This window comes from Toxorhynchites rutilus, chromosome 1 (assembly GCF_029784135.1).
Source record: "Toxorhynchites rutilus septentrionalis strain SRP chromosome 1, ASM2978413v1, whole genome shotgun sequence".
In the NCBI taxonomy this organism is placed as follows: Eukaryota; Metazoa; Arthropoda; class Insecta; order Diptera; family Culicidae; genus Toxorhynchites; species Toxorhynchites rutilus.
The window spans coordinates 38,044,247-38,069,572 of NC_073744.1; the positions used below are offsets into that span (position 1 = coordinate 38,044,247).

The window sequence follows — 25,326 nt, forward strand, 5'->3', positions numbered from 1 at the left end:
GAATAAAGGAAAATGATAAGGGCTAATTGCTAGGTCATTGAAATGATCTGAAGAGGTGAGAATCAGGTGGAAAAAGTATTGTGTTAAGTCAAGTTATGATGGAACATCTAAATTATTACAGTGCGCTTGTTACCTTATTCATAGACGAATTACAACAACTTCATTTGCCGAACAAACCGAAAACAAAGGCCGCAATTCTATGAGCTGACGAGTTTAAAACGGGCAGTTTGCATTGATAATTGTGATAAAATCATTATTATCAGATAAATTAACAGTATGATACCCTCGAATAGTGACGGTTAGATTGTATAACGGTTCCATTGCGTACATTGACAAGCATCAATTGCAGGTAAATAGTTTGAATGTTGAAAAAGAAATCCCTTCCCATAATCTCTTATCGCTTATTGTGAAAAGCTCCAAATGCAACAAGATACTTATTTCAATCTGTCATTGACTTGATTGGAACATTAATTGTGTAACGACTGACTGACAGTGGAACTACAATGGAACGATGCGACTTCAAGTTTAGGCAATCATCGATGTCGCTCCATAAATATGTATGAATTGTATGCGAATATATATTATATTCCAAATTATCATACCAACATTCTTATCATGCGAGGAAACCCTGTATGTCTGGTTTTTTGATGGCACACGGAAACAAGTTACATCTCGGATATGTGCTCTTATACTATCCACAAGAACAAAACCCAAGACAAGGCCCTCCTCCATTAACGTTTTGGGCAATGAGAGAAGGCACGAAAAGTGGGTGAAGCTCGAATCGATTCAATTAGCGCATTATCAGTTTGGCTCGAATTGTCAAACAAGTCGGCCACACATTTTTCGATGGAGCAAAAATATTTGCGGTGTTGACGATTTCGGTTCTTATCATAGTTTGCGGGTTTGACATTTAACAGCTGGTGTCCATTCTGAAACAGAGCGTTCGGGTGAATCGAAGGATATGGATCAACAAGTGCCACGCGAAATCAGTCGCGTGTTTCCCAAGCACCGGCAGGATGTACTGCGGTGGGATGGTTGGGGCTATAAGGATTCCAAATTTGTGTACAAGAATGGCGCCATATCGTTTGTGGGTGATAGGTATCCGATTTCCGGTTCTAGATTGGACAACTTTCGGGATTGGATTACCGATATGTTTAATTTAGACCCAGCGCTAATGAATTCGGCAGCCACTCCGCCAACGGAGTTTCCCAAACCTTTGAGGAACGAGAATTTTCTGACCGGATTGAAGGAAGCTGGTGTGGAATTTTCGGAAGATGGAATGGATCGCATGATGAGGTGCCACGGTCAAACGCTGACTGATATTGAGAGCCTACGGAAGCATAAATACAAGCGATTACCGGATGTGGTTATTTGGCCTAATTGCCACGAGCAAGTGGTGAAAACTGTGGAAGTGGCCGCTTTCTATAATATTGCCCTGATACCGGTTGGAGGAAATACTTCGGTTTCGCTAGCATCGACAACTCCGTTGATTTACGACAGAACGATCGGTTGTTTGGATATGACGCAGATGAATCGGATGCTTTGGCTATCCGAGAAAAATTTAACCGCCTGCTTCGAAACAGGGATCGCCGGGCAGGATATTGAACGAGAACTGGGAAAGCATGGATTCATGCTAGGTCATGAACCGGATTCGTATGAATTCTCCACTCTGGGCGGCTGGATCGCTACACGGGCTTCCGGAATGAAGAAAAATCGCTATGGAAACATTGAAGATATCGTTGTGCGGATAAAAATGGTGACTGGGAAAGGTGTGTTAGAAAAACAATGCACAGCGCCCAGAGTTTCCGTTGGACCGGACTTCAATCATGTGATTTTCGGTTCTGAAGGCACCCTAGGAGTTGCTACGGAGGCGGTAGTGAAGATTCGTCGGATACCGGATGTGATACACTACGAATCGCTGGTGTTTGGGAGCTTAGAAACGGGAGTGCGGTTTTTGCGTGAAGTGGCCGAAAAGCGATTGCAACCGGCCAGCATTCGATTAATGGATAACACGCAGTTCAAATGCGGAGTGCTTTTGGATCCCAAAGGATCTTTCTTCACGGGATTTTACGAATTTGTGAAGAGGTTTTATCTCACGACGATTTGCGGGTTCGAAATAGATCGCATAGCTGTGGCAACACTGTTGTTCGAAGGAGACGCTAAAAGCGTTGCTTATCACGAGGAACAAATTATTCGAATTGCGAAGAAGTACGGTGGTGTTGGAGGAGGTGAAAAGAATGGTAAAAAAGGATACATGTTGACGTTTGTTGTAGCCTACATACGGGTAAGTAGGATATTAGCTTCAATATAGTGAATAATGTTACTAACTAGTTTTGGCATTTGAATGTACGAGTGTATATTGAAAATTGCGAGTTGCTCAGACGCGAAATAAATGCAAGATACGTTCCACAGTGGAAAGGCTTTTTTTCGAAACAGAAAGTTTTGGTAGTGACACTATTCGATTGCGGCACGAGTGAGAAAAAGTTGTTGGTTCTGGGCCAAGGAGCACGGACAGGATCTTGACATAGGACTGTGATGGTCTGTAGTAATTGCATTTGAATTGAGTTATTTCATTGTTCCAAAACCTGTATTTTTTCTCTTTGGATACATCAAATGGAAACCCTGAAAAAAAACCTTTCCTGTAGGAACTTGTATGCTTTAAGCGGGTTAGATGAGATAACGTGATTTAGTTCGGAACCACATTCTGTTCAAAAATGTACACAAAAATACCATTAAAGTCATTATTACCCATTACTACAGTTTTCTTCTGTTTATTCAATTATGCAGAAGAAGACAAGGAGTCATCATTTATCATTTTTAAACACAAGTTTTCAGACACAAGTTATGATCTACATAAATATAAGCCTAAGTCAAATAAATCTACAGACTACAGAAATATATTACAGATAAAAATAGCATTTTCGCCCTCGTTGCCACGTTGTCCGGAACATTGTTTGTAGAGGGTTTTAATACCTTTATAGCCAGGTGATATGTATGAGGTATCCTATGGCCTCTCTTAGGAAGTTCGTGTAGCTGCTATAGTTTACTGATCTTATAGGGTGCTAAGCTCTGTTTATGTATAGGAAAGGGAAAGGAGAATGGGCAAGTGCATTCGAGGAAGTGAAGGGGGCTTCTAAGGAAGACATATATGGTGATCATAATATGATGATTGCGGCTACTCAAGCTATTATAATCTGATATGCCGGAGCACACCCTTTCGATCTTCTAAATAAGCAGGCAGTCAAATTAATTAATTGCATTTTTTACATAACCAAAAAACATGCTCGATATTATGACATCCTGGACCACAATTACATAAATTGTTAGCAGCAAGACCTACACGACAGAGTCGTGAATTAAGTTCGAATTGATTGAACTTTGAGGATAACAGAGAAAACCCATCTTCCAAAATCATCCCTCCATTGATTTTACCAACTACCAACAAGTGTGATATTTTTCAAAAAATACCAACTAATTGTCTTTAAAATGATATGTCGATCATCTAAATCGGTCCAGTAATTCAAAACTTCAAAACAAAAAAAAGTCATTTTTGGAAAAAGGCGAGGGAATGGATTTTTCGGACTACCCTAAAATGGAAATGAGAACCATAATCTATATATATAAATGGATTTCTGTCTGTCTGTCTGTCTCATTCTGGTGGACCGATCGACATGAAAATTGGTATGTGTGGATTTTTGGGGCCGGGGAGGGTTTTCATGATAGTTTGAGACCCCTCTCTAAGGTGGGGCTGCCATACAAATGAAGCACAAATTTCTACATTACTCGAGAATTAATCAAGCAAACGAAACCACATTTGGCATGTGAAGGTCTTAGGATGCAATGAATGTTTTAACGGTGGTTAGATACTCCTCGCCTCTTAGGGTGGGCTGCCGTACAAATTAAAAACAAATTTCTGCATAACTCGAAAACTAATCAAGCAAATGGAGCCAAATTTGGCATGTGGAGATTTTAGAGGGCGCGAAACGTTTCTATGGTGAATAGACACTCCTCCCCCCTCTCTAAGGGGATAAGAGGAGAAGGGTGTGTCTTTATTCTATCATGATTTCTGTATCAAACATTCATTCCATGTAACGGAGAAACATGTTATTTGGAAGTGGTTGAAAAATCATTAACGAGAATTGTGTCTGAAACTAATCTGATACTATAATGATGAGTTTTGGTAGAAGTACTAGGAATTTTATAGTGAAAGGTAAATTCAGCGAGGTCGATTATAAATTAAATTAATTTTAATTTAATTAAAATTAATTAAATAAAAAAATACGCCATACAAATGAAACCCAAATTTCTGCATTACTCAGAAATTAATCAAGCAAATAAAACCAAATTAAGCATATGGAGGTTTTAGGGCGCAATAAATGTTTCTATGGTGCTTAGACACCCCACCCCCCTCTCTAAGGGCCATACAAATGAAACACAAGTTTCTGCATTACTCGAAAACTAATCAATTAAAGGGAGCCGAATTCGGCATGTGAAGGTTCTAGGGGGCACGAAACGTTCCTATGGTAGATAGACACTCCTCCTCTCTCTCCCTAAAGGAGAAAGGGCTGATAGTATGATAAAACGCACTCCTATATCTTCTTCTATCTATATGAATAAAAATGGATCCCCGAATGTGTTGATAAGAGCAAAACTTGAGAAAGGAATTGTCAGATTTAGGGCTGTCTTTATTCTATCATATTTTCTGTATCAAACATTTATTCCATGTAACGGATAAACATGTTATTGAAAAATCTTGAACGAGAATTGTGTCTGAAAATTATCTGTTATTATAATGTCGAGTTTTGGTAGAAGTACTAGGACTTTTGTAGTAAAAGGTAATTTTGAAGGGTAGATTAGAAAATCAATCAATGAACAGTTCTGCGATTGGGCCCATGAACGTGCGCTTAGTAAAAAAACGTGAATGTGATAACGAAAAATAAATTCTGGGCGGGACGAAGTTTGCCGGGTCAGCTAGTATAACATATACAATATAATATATACAAATATATACGTCCAATATTGGACTCGATTATATACAGTGAAGAAAATTATTATTTTTTATGCACTCGACAAAAAAAATTGAGGAATAGAGTGCGAAGTCGAAAATTTTATGTTATTTTTAAAATGGTGTAACATCGAGAAAAATCAACGCATACAGAAGTAGTGTACATCATTTTAAAGCTTTTGAATTTAAGAATTTTTTTTACGTGCATATTTGTATCTTCGTGTATTTGGGTGTAGTGGAAAAAAGTATCTAGAATAAATACAAGATCGATTTTTTACGTTTTTTCAAAGATTTTGAGGATTAGCACAATTTATTGCTAACCAACTCATTAGCAAATCAAATTAACCTTATCAACCAGTCCTCATTTGGTTCCTAGAACGTTTCTGTAGGAACTTTCCACACAGAGATATTTCTGTTGGAGTGAAAAATTACTCCTTCGTCTTTAATGATTTATTTATTTATTTATTTTGGCTTAACGTCATTACAACATGGCTTGATTCACAATTCTTCTCCAAGTAGCTCGGTTCGTAACTATTTCTCTCCAATTCCGCGGGCACCCCGCGCTCACCAGGTAATGCTCCACTTGGTCCAACCACCTGCTCGTTGCACTCGTGGTCGTCTCGTACCATCCGGATTCCCGATGAACACAATTTTTACAGGATAGTTGTCCGACATTCTTGCAACTTGTCCTGCCCAGCGTATCCTTTCAGCTTTGATCACTTTCTGGATACTGGGTCCGCCGGTGAGTTGCGTGAGCTCGTGGTTCATCCTTCGCCTCCATACGCCATCCTCCTGTACACCGCCGGAGATGGTTCTTAACCCCCGTCGTTCAAAGACTCCAAGTACTCGCCGGTCCTCTTCGAGCATTGTCCAAGTTTCGTGCCCGTAGAGGACAACCGGTCTTATAAGCGTTTTGTACAGGGAACATGTCGCACGACTGCTAAGTGTGTTTGACCTTGAGTGTTCGTGTAGACCATAGTAGGTACGACTCCCATGGATAATGCGTCTCCGGATCTCGCGGCTGGTATCATTGTCAGCCAAGGTAGACAAATTGGTCCACTACCTCGAACTCATCGCCGTCGATCATTACACTACTACAAAATCGGGTCCTGTCATGCTCAGATCCGGAAGCCAGCATGTATTTGGTTTTAGACGCATTGATTTTCAGTCCAATTCTCTCTGCTTCGTGCTTAAGTTTGGTGTAATGTTCAGCTACCTTCTCTAATGTTCTGCCGACAATGTCTACGTCATCAGTGAAGCAGATGAATTGACTGGATCTTTTGAAAATCGTACTACGCAAATTCTACGCCACTCGTCCCATAACACCCTCTGGCGCAATGTTGAACAGAAGGCAAGAGAAACCATCACCTTGTCGAAGCCCCTTGTGGGACTCGAATGAATCAGATTATCCACCCGATATTCGCACACAGTACTGTATTCTGTCCATCGTAGCCTTAACCAGTTTTGTCAGCTTCACCATAATTCTCCATAGCTCTTTTCGTGTTATTGAATCGTATGCGGCTTCAAAGTCAATGAAAAGATGGTGCGTAGGGACTCTGTTTTCACGACATTTCTGGAGGATCTGTCGCAAGGTGTAGATTTAGTCAGTAGTCCTTCGACCTTCGATGAAGCTGGTCTGATAACCTCCCACGAATCTGTTTGTCTGTGGCGATATACGACGGAAGATGATTTGGGAAAGTACTTTGTATGCGGCATTCAGAACGGTGATTGCACGAATGTTTTCACAGTCTAGTTTGTCTCCTTTCTTGAAGATAGGGCAAATGACCCCATCTTTTCACTCCTCCGGTGGTTGTTCTGTATCCCAAATCAGCCGATGCAAATAACTAACCAATTTTTCCGGGCCCATCTTGATAATTTCCACTCCGATGCCATCTTTTCCAGAAGATTTGTTGTTGCTAAATTGTTTGATAGCATTCCTAACTTCACCTTTCGTTGGGGGTGGTACATCTTCATTATTTACTTCATTTTCTGCACGTGGTACAAAACATTTTCGAGGTGCATTGAGTTTCTGGTAGAACTTTCGCGTCTCATGAGAACGGGGCAGCTGTTCGAGTTCTTCATACTCATCCTCTTCCTAGCGGCGCTTCTTTTCCCGGAAAAGTTGGGTTTGCTGTCTCCGCTTCTGTCTATATCGTTCCACGTTCTGACGGGTAGCTTAACGCAGCATTAGCTCCCGTTACCACTCGTACCGTCGTCTTCGTTCCACGTGTCCTAGGATGTTCTCCGCTACGCTGTTTATGGCTGTTTTAATCTTGCTCCAACAGCTCTCAAGAGGAGCTTCGTTAATTTGTTCCTCTTCCGGTAGCGCAGCTTCATGCGAATTTGCGTAGTTTTCGGCGACATCTGCCGTCTATCGACCGTCTATCAGAACATGGTCAATCTGAGATTCTGTTTCTGTGACCTCCAGGTACTGCGTACGACCATATTCTTAGAGGTGGGAAAATCGATGAGTCTTAGGCCGTTTCCATTTGTTAACTGGTGTGCGCTATATATACCAATTACAGGGTTGAGCTTCTCCTCTTCTCCAATCTGAACATTGAAATCTCCGATGAAGATCTTGATGTATTGTTTTGGGTAGAGGTTTATCGCTCACGAGAGGAATAATTTCACTCTCTGTCCCAGTGTTTGTTTCACTTTCTATCATGCATTGGATGTGATTATGGATGCGACTGTCCATTTCAACCCTCCCAGTGCAAGTATTTGAATAATTTAAATTTACCACTTACGGATGAATTTACTTTTCCGTACATACCTAATATCGCTTCTCTGTTAACTCACAAACCGAAATATAACCATCAGCGAATTCAATTTTGCAATTAAGGGGGTATTCTAGTGTAGAGACACGAATTTCGGACGTTTTTTCGAACTCCGTAAAAATAAAACAAAGAATATTTTTACTATCCATTATATCATTATTCGTTTATCTATCTTTCAACAATAAAACAAAAATAGGACGGAAAAAAAATATTCATAATTAGAATAGTTACATGCTGGTGAAGTGAGGGTGTTCAAAAAAAAGTTGTGCCATGGCGTACACGATTCCAGTCCTTCTGGTTATCTGAAACAAAAAAATCGAACAGATTCTGAATCAGTAAAGATGTCGCTATGGAATGAACCTCGGACAAGTCAAAAACATGGGTTTTAACAAAATGGCGGCCGTTTGAAAACAAAAATGCTGTTTAAAACGTTTTTTTTTGCGTTTACCGATTTTTTAAAAATAGTAAAATTAAAAAGTTATAATTTTTTATTGGTTCATGCGATAGAGAGATGTATGCAGATTATTTTCATATAAATTTGACATAAATCGGTTCAGTAGAACTTGAGATATCGTGTACGTCAGTTAGAAAAAAACTAGTTCCGAGAGAAACGCGTTTGAAGTTCATTGTGATGGCCGTAACAGGTTAGATACCACATCACTAAGATGGCTCTAACTAGGTAAATAATAGGATTTTCGATAAGTCCTTTCTAGAGTATATTCTTGAATGCCTAAACTACAGAAATATGGTAAAAAAAAATTTCGATTTTTTCAGATTTCTAGACTAGAATACCCCCTTAAACCACTCAAAATGTTTAATTTCGAAGCCGCAAAAGTTACATCCACACGCGGAACCATGGTCGATTTTCAGTTTTTGTTTCTCTATTTCACTTTTGATCAGTATTCATTGTCATAGTCATTGTCATTGTCATAGGATGGTTCAAATATTATAGAATAGCATGTAGAAGGGTTTCCCATCAACAGAAATTTGCAATTTATAATGCAACTATACAAATCAACCACCTGTCCATTATAACCCCACTGTCCGTCTTACCCGCGGCTCCCCTACATACTTACATTACAAATTGGGCACTATCGGCGATCGAAACACGCCGACCGTACGACAGGAGTTGGTTGCCGGTCAGTATTCGACGTTCTGCAAAACAGACCGTCCAAGACTTAACCAGAAGTTAGATAATGAAAATTCCGCGTGACGAGAACTCCAATTTGGTAACTTCCTTGCAATGGAGGGGTTTGCTGGTTTTTAAATACTAAGATATTGATTTGTCAACAATTTTGATGCCCCTTGCTTCCTAGTGTGAAAGGAGTCACAATATCATTCAATAATATTATAGCCACCCGGGAAGCAAAGGCCGATCAAATTCTGTATCCCTATCGAATCGGGAATATGCATCTATGCTATACTTTTTATATGTTAAGTTTTCTTCCAGCCGTTGGTTAGGTTGAACCGCGACGAAATCTAGCACAATCCTAGCACAACTGACCTATATCCATATTTGCTAGCGCGTGTGCGTAATGAATCAGCTCATTGTAATCTGATTCCCCGCTCGGTCAGTGGCACAGCAACGTACTCTTAGAGCCCCCGCAGACTGCAGACTGATTTGTCGGCCGATAGTTTGGTTTCTTAATCAGTACGGAGAGGTATGCATGTGCTTACATTACGCCGATTCAGTTGGGTCGATTTTCGCACCAGAAGGCCGACCCGACCAAACTGTTGGTTGATAGAAAGTATGTAGTATGCGGGGGCTCTTATTGTCGCTTTACAGCTGGTGGAAGGAAAATTGAACGAAGGCTAACAGCTGATAGCAGCTAGCGGCGAAAGGCACATAAATGATTTAAAATCACAGTCTACTTCTACCAAGCGAATTCCTAATGTTGACATCACACACAGCGAGTTTTCTGAATACAGAGAAAGAATGGAAGTTTGGGAAATATATATATATATATATATATATATATATATATATATATATATATATATATATATATATATATATATGTCTCCTTTAAACTAATGTAACTGAGCCTTTAAAAATAAACGATTTATATAAAAATATATATATATATATATATATATATTTTATTTTTTTTTTATTTTTTTCAGTGGATGCATCGCGTCTATTTTCATGCCGTCATGGAGAGAGCGTTTCTGTATTTCTACATCACATGCACAAATGGTTGTTGTTTTATGCGTTACCATACGTGGATAGTGGATAACCACTGGCTCTCACACACCGAAAAATCAATCGTTCTGTTTTGGGGAGGTTATTGACTATTAAAATATTAAACTATTAACTATGACTATTAAAGCTGACTGAAGTTGAAGAAAAGATATTTTCTGGATTTTTTTCATTCAATTATATCATTGTCTTTGAATAAATACCAATAATGCCTAAAAAGTACATACAACTGATATTACAGAGATACGCACAGTCTTTGACACCGTGCGTGAGTATACGAGTAATGATTTTGCACACTAGTGCAGGGATGTTAAAAGATGTGGAATAATGGTGGTATAAAATATAGTCGCCTGTGTTCGAGTAACCTCAGAAACCACCATTAGTATATCGTTCTGAATCATATTTCGGACCACATCATATTTCGGACACTTTGTTCTAATATCTTGAAATGCTTAATGCACTGATGATATAACTATTAAATTAATATCACAATTGCTTCTTTAGAGTAATCCCCAAATTGATTTTTAGCTCATGTTTTGTCATCCCGATTTATGACATTAAATGAGACATAACATAACAGAAAAATGTCATGACTCACAAATGGTTTCACTATCACTATCATATGAGAACTACATTTGAATTATAACATAATCGGCAAAAATCTATCAACACTACTCACTATCGTTTGTGTTTGACGTTTGTTTAGCGTGAGCACGTAGAATTTCCCCGTTCAACAATATTTGAATTTCTCCCGTGTTTCACCAGTTCTCAGCATCGTTAACAGTTTACTGTGCTTGGTAAGTGTTTCGCAGTTAACAAAAGAATATAATCAAGTGTTATGTAATTTTCGTTCGAAAAATTACAAAATAAAGTGTCCGAAATTTGATTTAGTGTCCGAAGTTTGATTTTCATTCGCTTCATCTGAAAAGTATTTTATTCGATGATTTTTTTATGTTTTCAATCAAATAGTTACCAAAGTAGAAAGCTTAAAAGTTTATTGAACTAATTTATTAAAAAATATCAACCAAATAATACCTGTGCATGAAGTTTAGACATGTTTTCTGCATCATATGCCTTAAGCGTCCGAAATATGATTCAGAACGGTATATGACATTAGTAATGGTGGTGGTTATGAAATTTTGTCCCGATGGGATACGAGCTCTGGTTGTTTGGATGATGATCAATAGCTACCTCGCAATTTTACCAATTTAAAGCTGCTTTCGGTCCTACTCATCTGGTAGAGACTAATTTGCCTCCCAAAATCACCATGTTACCACCAGACGTCGCCACTGAACATACGACATCGCTCCTAATTCCTAATATGATGTAATATAACCTCAATTACGATCTAATATGATTCACAGTTGAACGATTTTCCACAGCATGGAACACAATTTTTCGCAGCACTATATTGATACAATCTATATGTTCATGCGACTCACAAACTGCATGATCGATTTTACGGTAGTGTATTTAATAATCGAATTTAGACTTGCTCTGTAGTGATATCTTTATTCGAGGTTTTCGCATTTTATACGATTTAAAATGTACACAATGTATCTTTTGATCGAATTTATATGTGATTTTGAATCGGTATCGTAGTCCTACGTCAACAATACGAACGTGTCCAGTTCAAAAGAGTCGAATTTTATATATTTCCCTGTGTTCATTATAGTTCAATACTTATACTCATTCACTCACACGCATATAAGAAGAGCGTTCAGCAAACTTTAAAAACATCCATTCATTCACTTGTAGCGTGTACAACATATTTCATTTGTGAGCCCCTCGTATAATTAATTTCTTTATAAGCTCAGAGCTTTTCACTCCTCTTTGATGGTGTATGAGATGCCCGGCAGAGCGAGTGCCAGTTTCCCCTTTTTTCATTTTTCAAATTCAACTGAGTGCAGCGGGCTCCGATAGCTGGTGCTAGCTGTCGGCTGCTGCAAAGCTCTCGAGACTGGACTTTCCGCTGGCGAAATTTCTCCCAGCGACGGAGAGACAACCTTAAGCGTTTTCTTTTTACTTAAAATCGAATCCCCGGCGCGAGATTCGGCTTTACCGGGACTCGGAGGGTGATAGGTTAATGCCATAGGGGATTCGGGAAACAATTCCGAAAGCGGGTGAAGAATGACTTCGGTACGACTTTTTCTAAAAAAGAGTCTGATACAAAAAAAGAATAGCCCGCTGATCTGAGGATTCTAGCTTTTGCGGAACCACTTCAGTTCGAACCGTGGAAGAAGGCAGAAGTGGAAAATCTTTTTTTTCCGAAATTGCTACTTTTTGAAATTGTTGGAAAGGTAATTCAGTGATATTGTTTTGTGTTAGTTGCGCGAAATACAATTTTGAATTTATCCCCGTGTAGCGATAAATTAGTGAGACAGCGTTAGTTCACCAAAAATTCCCCCTAAAGGGTGTGTCACATCAAATTGCATCACGGAAAAAACGCTGTAGAAATTCGCCCAGTAGACCGATCCTTTTGAAAATTTTAGACAGTAAAATAAAAACTATTAAACAACTTTTGGCATTTTCTTTTTATTCATACTTCGAGCCCAAGCCCGTATGCTCGCACCTTCCTCTTTACCCCGTCCATAAGGTTCTGTACAACGTCAGGTTGTAGTTTTTTTTAACAGAAATCCATTTTCTCTTGAAGTCCGCCTCCGATTTGACAACTTTTGGGTTCTTCCGGAGGGCCTCTTTCATAATCGCCCAATATTTCTCTATTGGGCGAAGCACCGTTGCGCGTTGGGCGGGTTCATTTCCTTTGGCACGAAGGTGACCCCGTTGGCTTCGTACCACTCCAACACGTCCTTTGAATAGTGGCACGAAGCGAGATCCGGCCAGAAGATGGTCGGGCCCTCGTGCTGCTTCAATAGTGGTAGTAAGCGCTTCTGTAGGCACTCCTTAAGGTGAACCTGCCCGTTTACCGTGCCGGTCATCACGAAGGGGGCGCTCCGCTTTCCGCAAGAGCAGATCGCTTGCCACACCATGTACTTTTTGGCAAACTTGGATAGTTTCTGCTTGCGAATCTCCTCCGGAACGCTGAATTTGTCCTCTGCGGAGAAGAACAACAGGCCCGGCAGCTGACGAAAGTCCGCTTTGACGTAGGTTTCGTCGTCCATTACCAGGCAATGCGGCTTCGTCAGCAATTCGGTGTACAGCTTCCGGGCTCGCGTCTTCCCCACCATGGTTTGTCTTTCGTCGCGGTTAGGAGCCTCTGAACCTTGTATGTACGCAGGCCCTCCCGCTGCTTGGTCCGCTGGACGAATGAACTTGACAAATTCGGCTTATTGGCGACATCCCGGACCGAACTTCTCGGATCACGTCTAAACTGCTTAACTACGCGCTTGTGATCTTTTTCACTGACGGAGCATCCATTTTTGCCGTTCTTCACCTTCCGGTTGATGGTTAGGTTCTCGAAGTATCGTTTTAGTACTCTGCTGACCGTGGATTGGACGATTCCCAGCATCTTACCGATGTCCCGATGTGACAACTCCGGATTCTCGAAATGAGTGCGCAGGATTAATTCACGGCGCTCTTTTTCGTTCGACGACATTTTTCCAAATTTACGAAAAATTGACAGTGAAGCATGGCCAACGTGATCTATTCACTCTTATCTGATTATAAGCGAGAGCTGAAGATATAATTCCTAAAAATTAAATTTCTACAGCTTTTTTTCCGTGATGCAATTTGATGTGACACACCCTTTAGAGTGCGAAGAAAATTACAAAAAGGTAAATGTGCGTTTTTCTTTCCCATGTGGCTTTGGGGTTTATAATGAAGCATCTATTTTCTTTTAAATCACTAAAAGGAGGGAGCCGCTTCTGGCCCCGCAAATCGGAACTGAGGATTGGCCAATATATACTCGGATGACGCAACAATATATTTGCGATTCATCAACGCATTCCGGAGAGATTGACCAGCTGCTATTTCGGTAGCTAAAGCAATGCGCCACAGCGACAAACAAAAGCGCGCACTGGAACGTGCGCGTCAACAGCACGGCAACGGAAGCAGGTTTGCTACAATACCACCGAACTCAATTATCCAGAGTGAGTACCCCTTAAATTACATGCGCATGTCGGGGACAATAAGCGAGTCGTCGTTACCGACACTCAATGAATAGAGCCACAAAACCATATCCACAAAAATAGATTTCCCGCTGACGAGCGGTAGACAAATTATTTGAACGCACTCTTAACAGGATTATAATATGCTAGCTAGAGAAATTGGGGATAGAGTAGGTAGTTCAGACACCAGGACTTTAAGCGGATGATCAAATGATCATGGAATCGAATCCCAAAAATTCGATGTACATATATAGTTAAATAAAAGTTTGTAGAGTATGTAGGTGAAATATGAGAAGTAATGAAATGATTTTTGATGTGTGGGGATTAATTATAATAAATAGCTAATAATTATATATGGAGATTGATTGTGAAAATGGAATTTATGGATTGAGGAAAATTTAAAAAAGAAATAACATGCGAATTTGAACTTTAAAACCACAAGCTGTGATGAATTTCTGCACATTGAGAGGAATAAATCCATGTTGAAGCATAAACCACGTAATCCGCCCCCTCCCGCTTAGATGAAAGAACTCCCCCGAATAATGTGCGTTTCGCTAGTTGTACAAGAATGGTGTTGTCATTGGATTTCCTTTTTTTTTGTAGTTTTAGTCTCGAGTCGGGTTGACTCCTTTTCTTTCAGCCCCGCTTTCACCTCCGAAGCGATTGGGAAATGTTGTGGGGCTTCGATAGTTGGATCCAGTGATGACACTTACAGCCTCTCTCTGTTCTTGAGTGTCGCTGGGGTTCTTTTGTAGCCCGTGATCGGGTGATTGTAAAAGGTTTTCTCTTTGGTGTTGGCTGATTGCTTTCCAGGTACTTGGGCACAGTCGTTTCTCGAGCCGGGAATTTGGCAAGAAAGGTAAACCCGCCCTAAGGTTGGGTCTCAGAAGCTGGGCAAAACTTAACCGCGGTGGTTGGTCTCCCCTATGGGAGTGGCGCATAAGCCGGCCACCTACGCACAAAGCCCCGCTCATTGAGGAATGGTTCAGATGTAACTTCAAACAAATGATTACCAGCGGTAGTCCTACATCAACCTTGCGATTGTAACACAGATAGAACCCACCTCCAGTTTTTTGGCTCTAAATCGCGCCTGTGTTCTGAACCATCCACCGTATTCGCCTGATTTGCAAATTTGTGCAGGAGAAATCACTTTTTTCATGCCTATTGACAGTGACATTAAGAAGCACGTCGGCACCAATCTATTTTGCATACATTTACATTTTCGATATAAGCTACTCATCTACAATGCCAAGGTAATGCGATCTAAGTCTGCTATAAATAGCTGAAGGTCGCCAAATTTGAGGATGAGAAAATCTCATAGTTTCCAAATAAAATTACAACTAAACGCGATTTTTTTTTCATTTATTTCGCAGGATTTCGCCTGGGACCTCAACATTGTCGGAGAATCCTTCGAGACGTCCGTCGCGTGGGACAAATGCCTCCTGCTATGCACGAACGTGAGGGCCTGTATCGAGCGCGAGGTAGCCAAACGCGAGATAAGGTATTTTGTTGTATCGACTCGGGTCACGCAGAGCTACGACGATGGGGCGTGTGTTTATTTCTATCTACTGTTCAAACATTTGGACGTACCGGAGGACTCCCTGAAGCTGTTCATGGAGATCGAGGAGATTGCTCGGGAGGAAATTCTGGCTTGCGGAGGGACCCTTTCCCACCACCACGGGGTGGGCAAGTTGAGAAGCAAGTGGTACCCGGCCTGCGTTTCCGAGGTCGGGGTTGGCTTGTACGGTGCGATCAAGAATGAGCTGGACCCGAAGAACATTTTCGCTGCGGGAAATTTAGTTAGGCCGGAGGACTTGAAGGCGAGGTTGTGAGGTTTTGCGTGTGTACATGAAGCGTTGTAAATAAAGCGTTGTTATTTGTAGCTCAAAAATATTGAACCTTCACGATGTGTTCAGTCAAATGATCTTTTCATCCCATGTGATACATTTCTTCGGAATCTAGCCGGCTTGCTTGGTGTGCGAATAAACCGGTTTAAAGATGATCACATTTGGAAAACAAATGTATTTTCTTTCTTTTTCTTTGAAATATATCACCGCTTTAATAAACTTCCTGGTTAAAATCAAGTTATATAATGCCTTACCCCACTTCTTGCCTCTAAATGTCATTTTTTCTAATTTGCTCGTTTATTGCAAAACGTGGAACAAAAACACTAGTATAGAACATGATATAAACGAATAAAATCAGCTCTTCGGAATTTCTAAAACGCTACCAACATTTTTTTTTCTGCAACAGAACTGCAGTTTTCCTCTTTTTGTTTACGGGAAACAGACGCAGACGGGTATCCATACGGAAAACGTAGAAACTTGTTTTGATACGATGACACATTAGCATCAGATCTAGTAGAAGAAAAAATGTTGTGCTTTTAGCAGCAGCCTGCTAATATCTATATTTTGAAATTTATGAATCATCTACGCTCGCAGTGTTCATGGTGTATGGGGTGACTGGCCACCTGGTCTGAATCGATCGCATTTCCTTATAGACTATCGATTTTGAATGCAGGCGATGTCGGTCTTGATACCTTGTGATATTCTACATAATCAGTTCTAAGACCAGGGAAAGGATTTGTACATCCACTCACGTAAGTACAGCGCTCTGTACCAATGTGTGAAAATCGTTATCTTTTCTTTGTTCGAGGATATCAAAGCATTCAAATTTTTGACCAGACACGATCATCGAATTGTTGTTTCACCTGAGACTGTAGATTTAACATGCACTGTTTTTCCCGAGGGTATCAGTTTGAGAGATGCCATAACAGGATAATTTTGCGTTTCATTAATTCTGTCAAACACATTAAATTTGGTTTGCGTGACATATTCGCCTGGGTTTTATTAACCGGTCGTGAGAGATCAACACTTTTCTATCACCTCTCACTAGCAGTGAATAGCGGTAAATTTTTTTCGCCAATCTGATGATCCTTCGAATTAATCTGTGCGAATTTTAATCTGCATTTCGGTGGGAGGTGGATTGATTTTCATTTCAGCTAAACAGAAACACCTGCAATCAGTTCATCCGGAGACATCAATCGCGTTGGTCGCTCTAAGTCGAAAAATCATATTGGCCGCAGCGGTAATTCAAACAATGGACAAGTCAGAGTCGCAACCCAGCACCAGAGTATTCCCGAAGCGTCGCCAGGATGTTGTACGTTGGGATGGATGGGGCTACAAGGAATGCAAGTTCCAGTTCAAGGATAACGTAATTTCGTTCTCGGGCGATAGATATCCACTTTCGGGAGCAAAGCTTGATAATTTCCGAGATTGGGTAGTGGACATGTTCCAGGTTGATGTTGCACGATTCAATCCCCCTGCCACTCCGCCAACTGAATTTCCCGAACCGTTGAGAAACGAGAGTTTTCTGTCCGCACTGAGGAAAATTGGAGTAGATTTTTCGGAGGATGGAATGGATCGCATGATGAGATGCCACGGTCAAACACTGACTGATATTGAAAGCCTACGGAAGCACAAATACAAACGATTACCGGATGTGATTATCTGGCCGAATTGTCACGAGCAAGTGGTGAACATTGTGGAACTGGCCGCTGCGCACAATATTGTCCTGATACCGGTGGGAGGGAATACTTCGGTTTCGCTAGCATCGACAACTCCGTTGATTTACGACAGAACGATCGGTTGTTTGGATATGACGCAGATGAATCGATTACTTTGGCTTTCCGAGGAAAATTTGACTTCCTGCTTCGAAACTGGGGTCACCGGACAGGATATTGAACGAGAACTAAGAAAGCATGGATTCATGCTCGGTCACGAACCGGATTCGCATGAATTCTCCACTCTGGGCGGCTGGATTGCAACACGGGCCTCCGGTATGAAGAAAAATCGCTACGGAAATATTGAAGATATCGTTGTGCGAATAAAAATGGTCACAGGAAAAGGTGTACTGGAGAAACAATTCACTGCGCCCAGAGTTTCCGTTGGACCGGATTTCGACCATGTGGTCTTCGGTTCCGAAGGTACATTGGGAGTTGTTACGGAGGCTGTAGTGAAGATTCGTCGCATTCCGGATGTTATTCACTATGAATCGCTGGTGTTCGAAGATTTTGAAACTGGTATTCGTTTTTTGCGCGAGGTATCCGAGAAGCGTCTCCAGCCGGCCAGTATTCGATTGGTTGATAATATTCAGTTCAAGTGCGGAATGCTGCTGGATTCAGGCGGATCATTTTTCACGGGATTTTATGAATTTTTCAAAAACTTCTATCTCACAACTATTTGTGGATATGATTTGGACCATATAGTGGCGGTTACCCTGTTGTATGAAGGTGACGCGAAAAGTGTGGCCAACCACGAGAAACAAGTGCTCAGGATAGCGAAGAAGCATGGTGGTATCAGTGGGGGAGAAAAGAACGGAAAAAAGGGATACGTGTTGACTTTTGTCTGTGCTTACATACGGGTGAGTGGATGGTATCTCGGGAAATGCAGGGACATCATAAAATAGTGATTGCGCACAGGAAGGACTGATGAAATTGTGTTCTTTCTATTACTGTGATATTCTACCTTTATGTTTTCCACAAACCGTATGAATATTTTGAACACAGAACGTGCAAAAGCTCGCAAATATCGACTCGTGAATTTATTCATTATAGTGAAGAAAAATATGAATATTATAGCACTTAAAACACACCAAGAGATGAAATACTCCTGGCTGAAATTATAAAAAAAAACATGCTATCAGCCGATGCGTCAGCTATGAATCTTTAATGGTATGCTTAGGATGGATACTAACCTTCACCGATTGAAGATGCTGAAAGTGGTATACTGTATTTTTCCGTCTATGAATATGAAGCCTTTTTTTGAATTTAAACTTTGCTTCTGGTCTGTGCATAATGAAGATGATTCGAATTAGACCAAAACATCGTTCGTTTTTTGCGTCCGCATTTCTTTATACGAACGATTAAGTTGACAGTTTTTTCTGCAGTTTTTAAATTTGTATTTATCAGTATTATGTTTGTCGTGTTCTTGATGATGATGGCCTTTTTTATTTTGTAATGGTTAAAAAACTAAATAGTTTACAAAAGCTTGAGTCTCACGCACCTTAGACAGATATAAAGGATATAAAGAAAAAGTTTTCTGAGGGCCGGGTGTAGGAATTTCCCGTAGAGTAAATGATGTTGGTTTGTCCGATTTAGGGTGTTTTCACGCAACTAGTTAATGCAAATCGATTTTCTTCATGAAAATCATATGTAATCAAGACGGGTTTGGGTTTGTTGAAAAGCCTCATGTCTCTAGTTGCTAATTATCTCATAGGGCATTTAAATTATTCAATTTTTTACGGTTATAACGATTTTTTTCGAAGAGAAATTATGATCATGGTTTGTCCACCTCTGATCATGGTATGACCGAACAATGATCATGATTTGCCTGGCTTTAGAAATCATCATTTTTGAATGGAGAAATTCGAATTTTCAGATAAATGTTGCATTTCTCATTGCTTGAGTTTACTGTTATCATATTGATCCATTCATAATTTAGGCTTTCTTCAGAATATTCCCTTTTCCTGGGCATTTTAAACACTCAACATAGAGAAACTTTATTTCTGCTACCCGTGAAGGACATCGTAAACAAACCGAAGCGCGCCAAGCGGCTGCCATAGTAATCATGTGGACAAACCAACATCAGTGCATCGGACAAACCATGATCAGAATCTAGGTCATCGCGAAGCATTAATGACATGATTTAGATATATAGGTCGAACTCGATTATATATGATTCGATTATATACAGTTTGGAAAAAGTTTTTTTTTTTATTTTTCGAATATGGCAAACATTTTATATTTCTACGTGAAGATGAAATTTAATTGGCTTTTATAAATATAGTGTAGTAAAAATCGTGGTTTTTGAAGATTTTGATTGAATTTTCGCCAGGAATTGTTTATAACGATATTACAGTGAAATTGAGAAAGATAGAAGTTGAGTGTCAAAGAACAAACTATAAAGCGGTTTGAGAACTTTACTTTGGTTGATAGAAACAATCAAATTTATTGTGATTTTGGGTTAATAAAACCTTCAAAAAAATTATTCTTTAAATTTTTCACTTCCAAAACGTTATTTAAATCCACTAACTTAGATGTTTCACAACTGTATCCTGTACTAATTTTTCTCATCTTTCAAATAGAAGCGACATAATCGTACTACAGAACGTACTTTTAGAAATAGAGCCAGTTTGAGGCAAACTGATTCCGAAAACAATGAAGAAGTTCAATAACTCTGTCATTGTTGAAATTCAAACATATGCGAAGAAATATTTTCTCAATCAAATATGATCGTCTATCACCTCCTGAGAGATTCTAGATAATTTTTTTTTTCATGTGAGGAAGTCAAAAGTTCAAAATTTTCAGTTTTAATCGTGTTTGGTATCATAATGTATAGTTTCTGATACGCAGAGTTCATTTTTCAACTCGGTTTCACCAAAAAACCAAAGCAAAAGGAAAAAAAGATTTTTCGAACCATCGGTTAACTTTAAAAAATCATAACTCAAAAACGAAAAAAAGCCCCTCTGGTTTCGGCATATATTATGTGAATAATCCTCAGCTTTTCAGGAAAAATATGAAAATTATAGCGCCCTTGTCCTCGAGACTATGAAAAGAATGAAAAACGAATACAATCAATAATAACGAGAACAGATTTCAAATTTTCTGCAGGTGTAGTATTTTTTTCAAAAAAGACCAATTATTGGCTTTAATTTGATATGTCGATCCTCTGAATTGGTTTAGTAGTTCAAAAGTTATGAATTAAAAAAAAAAGTCATTTTTGGAAAAAAGAGGAACAAGTTGGTAATCGGACAACCCTAAAATGGAAATGGTCATCCTACTGGAAAAATAAAAAAAATACGGGTCTAATGTTTTGCGATAAAGAATAAAACTACCACTTTTCACGAAAATCTGAGAACCACTATATCGGTTTGGGATGGAATGGCTGATTTCGGGTTAATATTCATAAAAAATACAAAAGGGGGGATTTGAAAAACTGAAGTGCTGAGTGATAAAAGACACTTTGAAGAACACTTTCATTAAAAAAGTTTTTCGGGGAAATGCGGGGCAAGTTTTATAAGTCCATCCGAAGGAAAATTAAGCTTCCAAAATGGTACTTAATTTGTGTGGAGTTAACACATACTACAACCAACCGAATTTTGAAATTGACAACAAATTCAAATTCTCCGTTATAAATGCTTCAAGAAACATAATGAGCTAAAAAAAATCGTTTAAACACTTGACCAAAACACATGTTAGCAAAACACACGCAAAATAGTGGCACCGGTGAGCATGCGAAACTGGTATCTTATCGCGTTGCCAGAGCAATGATGCGAGCACGGAATGGGGTGAAACACGTGATCCTAGATGCCTTGAATATGCTAGGATAAGGGACTGTAGGATATTTGTGCTTTTATGCAACTTCATTTTTTTGGTTTTGGCCGCCTAAATTTTCTCAGGGACCACTATGCGACGTCCCGTATTGGAGTTCCGCATAAAAATATGTATGCGCATTTAAAAATTTTGCCAATTTGAAATGTCTCCCCGAGAGTGCGAAATAACTGAAATGAAACCAGAATAATGAGTTTATGATGTTTATGAAATTACAACGAGATAAAGTTTGAGGAACAATATTGCTTTATTGAGGATAATCTGTATGTAAATGTATCCTCAGAGTTATAAGTGTAGGAATACATTTCAGAGTGTAAAATTATCAATATAAAAAGATTTTATATGTTACATGTTCGTTTGATTCAAAGTAGAATCAACTTTAATGATGGGACTATGGTAAATATATTTATAACCGTACTAAATATCATAAAAATTAGGAAAAATTCAACAAGTTTTCCACTGCTGATATGCTTTCCTCATTTGTTGAGTAAAGATTCATTCCAAAGCATGGATGATGAATTCAGTGAAAATTTGAATATTGATTTCTCTGCAAATGACTGTAGTGATACTGTAGGTTTTTCGAAAAAAGTATAAACGATCAAAAGGTCAAGCAAAAAATTGTTGAAATTATAATTAGAAATCATCATTAACAAACATTTTTCGTTTGAGATTTTTCCATTGTTTGCAGAAAACCTTTCAAAATATTGATGGGGATGTTTATTTGTCACAATAAATTTAATTTTCATTGTTAATTTTTGATTACGAAAATGTGTGTTGATTTCTCGTACGACTATGAAGGCTAGAGTTGCTGCTTTCCGGTAAGTGTGGGGTTGAAGAATAAGGATAATGCGGAATGGAGTGACTATGCGACTATTGTTATTACTGATAATGCCAATGCTACTGATCATGTAAGGGCCGCATAAGGGTGCCCATGATGCACTGTTTGACCGACGCCAAATGTTTGACTCTCATTGACAGATAACATTTGATCGACTGCACTGATCTATTATGTTCGACACAAAACACGACAAGTAAATATTTAGTTATTGGGTGCCTTAAATATGTTTGCAGTTTGTTCTTCGAACCTGTCGGTACATGCTTAGGTTACCTTAAATATTTCAGTCGATTTTTTTCCATATTCGTTGTTGACCATTGTTTACCACTGTTGATGGTGGCAAACAAAACAATGTTTATACAAATATTTAATCTCCGGACAAACAGTATACGACCGCCTCATCCAAAACAAAATCACGAAAATTCATTATTTTTCGATTTTTCGACAGGAATCGTCCCTTAAGACACCTTTCAATGGAGAAGACTTTGATTTAAGATTTTATAGATTGAAATGCTTTCTTTATTATTCAATGTAATCTCCCAAAACTAAAATACATTTGTTCCAGTGACATTCTCACATTACGTAATTTCTGCACGATGCCTTACTAAAAGGTAAGGCACGATGCCGATGCAGAAATTCAGTAAGAATTATTTTCTAGGCATGATTTATTTTAAATGAAAGAACAGCCCAAAAGTTAGAGGGAACCTAACCTGGCGAATAATATGAATGTTGTCACACTTCGTAATTTACTTATGCGGGCGCTACACGATTCGTCCAACGTTTCACTCGAATGTTGGACTCAAATATTTGACTCGATGAATCGTCAAATGTTGTGACGAATGTGCTGCTACACGGTGAAGTGAATGTTCGATTCAAAGCAATCGGCTCAAACAATCGGCGAGTATTTGGATCGAATGTTTATTGTTTTTATTTACCATCAAAAACGTTAGGAAACTGAATGACGATGCGAGTATTCAAATTTCTGTTGTAGCAATTGCACTGATATCGGGCTGTGAATTAAAAATGCTTCAAATCAACATTATTAGAATGCAATATTTCGCCGAATATTTTGAACTTTGAGAATCAATTTCACAGTTCCTTCACCTAAAACTTGTAAACAAACCAATCTGTCAAAGATAGATTCGGACGAATCGTTTAGCGGTGTATCGAATGTCATCGAGTGTCGAATCAACGAATGACAAAAATCCTTTGACACGTGTCACTCGCGTTGGAAGGTAATCCACAACGAACGGATTACCTTCCAACGCGAATATTTGACACTCGACATTGGAGGTTCGTAGCTTGTCAGTCGACTACACGATGCGTCGAATCATTGAGCGTCCAGCATTCGAGGGTGTTCATAGCATCGTGTAGCGCTGGCTTTATTTGCGTGATGATTTTTCGAGCCGTGTGACCAGGTGTTTCTTCTATGTGGTGGTGCATGTGCTTTTGACTCACATGCGTAAATGGTAAGCGTCACATGCGGGACATTCGAACGTGAACACGAACGGGGAAATATTTTGACGTTTATATTAACCACTGTTTTCACGTTCACGTTCACCGAAGTCGGTGAACTATGGTGAGTTCAACAACATCTCGATTCCACGGTGGGAATTCAGAATCGTTGTGAAATATTGAATTAACCAACTTTTATCAAAATGGATAGTGTTTAGTTATGTTTTTCAACTAGAAAATGTTTCTCCCTGTCGTTTCAAGATGTTTTCCTCGCATTTTATATATAGACTGATGAATTATTGACAAAAAAGTGTTTGTTCTGCGTTCTTGTTCACGGGAACTCTTAGGACTACATCTTTCATATCTGTACCGTGGTGTAAGTTCAAAATTTCTGTGAAGCATCAATTTCTATTCGGCTTTAGCATAGAATGGTTATGAACAATCTCGTGTATTATTCTCACGAAAATGAATCATGTTGCTTTTACAAAGCATCTCAGACCCATCGGCTCTTCTCAGGACCACCAACACGTTCGAAAGAGTTGAATTTTATGTTCATAACAATTCCATATTCGTACTCATTCACCCAGTCACTAACAAGAAAAACTCAGCAGTCAATAATATATATTCATTCGTTTATTCATTGAGAATTTATTCAAATGCAATTTCGAATAAATGCTTACTGAGCCAGCGGTAGTCCTACGTCTAGCTTGCGGTCTTATCACAGATATAACGCACTTCTAGTTTTTTTTAGATAGGTGATAGCTAGGAAGTAGAAGACACACATATTAAATATGTTCATCAACATGTTTTGTGAAAAAGATAAATTTAATCAATATGTATAAAAAATGTGCGAGTTCTTATTAAAAAATGTTTCAATAAGTTGGTAAATATAAATGATAAGGTTCGCAACAATATTCTTTGAAACTCGCAATGGTAGAAAGTAGTTTCGAATGATATAAAGACAATCAGAACCCTTACAAATAACATTATTGAAGAAAGCGCACTCAATTGATGCTCCTCTTCATTTCAGGACTTCGCCTGGGACTACAACATCGTTGGGGAATCATTCGAAACAGCGGTCGAGTGGGACAAATGCGTTTCTCTGTGTACCAATGTGAAGGATTGTATCTTGCGGGAATGTACAAAGCGTGACATCAAGTACATAGCCTTGTCGGTCCGGATTACACAGAGCTATGATGACGGCTGCTGTGTATATTTCTACCTACTGTTCAAACATTTAGACATTCCTCAAGACTCGCTGCAGCTTTTCATGGAAATCGAGGAAGCCGCCCGCGAGGAGATCTTGGCATGTGGGGGAACTCTTTCTCACCACCATGGCGTAGGGAAACTGAGAAGCAAGTGGTATCCGGTCAGTGTATCCCAGGTCGGCGTTGGACTATATAAAGCAGTAAAAAACGAACTGGATCCGAAAAATATATTTGCAGCAGGGAATTTATTGGAACCAGAGCTGGTAGCTAAATTGTAAAAAAAAATAATTTAGATTTAAAAATGTATATAACGAATATATAATTCATAACTTTATCCGATATACATTTATGCTGAGAAGATAGAAATTGTAAGGTTCTACGTGGTAACA

The 25,326-nt window shown here is 39.2% G+C and overlaps 2 protein-coding genes across 2 annotated transcripts; both read left to right on the forward strand.

Moving 5' to 3' along the window:
- Window positions 1-961: 961 nt before the first annotated feature.
- LOC129780361 (alkyldihydroxyacetonephosphate synthase-like) lies at window positions 962-15,881 on the forward strand. The gene is made up of 2 exons (XM_055788549.1): window positions 962-2,284; window positions 15,423-15,881. The coding sequence occupies exons 1-2, from the start codon at window positions 962-964 to the stop codon at window positions 15,879-15,881; spliced, it is 1,782 nt and encodes a 593-aa protein (XP_055644524.1).
- A 1,267-nt stretch (window positions 15,882-17,148) lies between these two features.
- Window positions 17,149-25,215, forward strand: LOC129780368 (alkyldihydroxyacetonephosphate synthase-like). The gene is made up of 2 exons (XM_055788559.1): window positions 17,149-18,471; window positions 24,760-25,215. Exons 1-2 carry the CDS (start codon window positions 17,149-17,151, stop codon window positions 25,213-25,215), a joined length of 1,779 nt encoding a protein of 592 aa, XP_055644534.1.
- The last annotated feature ends 111 nt before the right edge of the window (window positions 25,216-25,326 follow it).